At 60.6% G+C, this 208-nt stretch overlaps 1 protein-coding gene across 1 annotated transcript in view; it reads left to right on the forward strand.

Annotated features, from left to right (window-relative positions):
* The window catches only part of LOC119592870 (vascular endothelial growth factor A-like), an 11,895-nt gene that overhangs the window by 6,635 nt on the left and 5,052 nt on the right, over positions 1-208 (forward strand). Inside the window, exon 3 of the mRNA XM_037941764.1 lies at positions 38-191. Within this exon, the coding sequence (XP_037797692.1) occupies positions 38-191 (154 nt within the window). The remainder of the gene's footprint in view (positions 1-37; positions 192-208) is intronic.

Raw genomic sequence — 208 nt, forward strand, 5'->3', positions numbered from 1 at the left:
AAAATAACACTCTCGTTCCTCTCCTCCCTCCCCGCAGCTCACGTTCGAACAGCAAGACCTGCTCAAGTCCGTCGCCAGCATCGGGGAGCTTGCCAACCTCACGGGCTTGCCTCTCCTGGACGAGGACCCAAGCCACGGACTCCGGATCGGGTTTCGAAGCCTCTCGCCACCGGTTCGAACGCGGAGTCGCAGTGAGTTGGTCGGATTA

Source organism: Penaeus monodon, chromosome 31 (genome assembly GCF_015228065.2).
Source record: "Penaeus monodon isolate SGIC_2016 chromosome 31, NSTDA_Pmon_1, whole genome shotgun sequence".
In the NCBI taxonomy this organism is placed as follows: Eukaryota; Metazoa; Arthropoda; class Malacostraca; order Decapoda; family Penaeidae; genus Penaeus; species Penaeus monodon.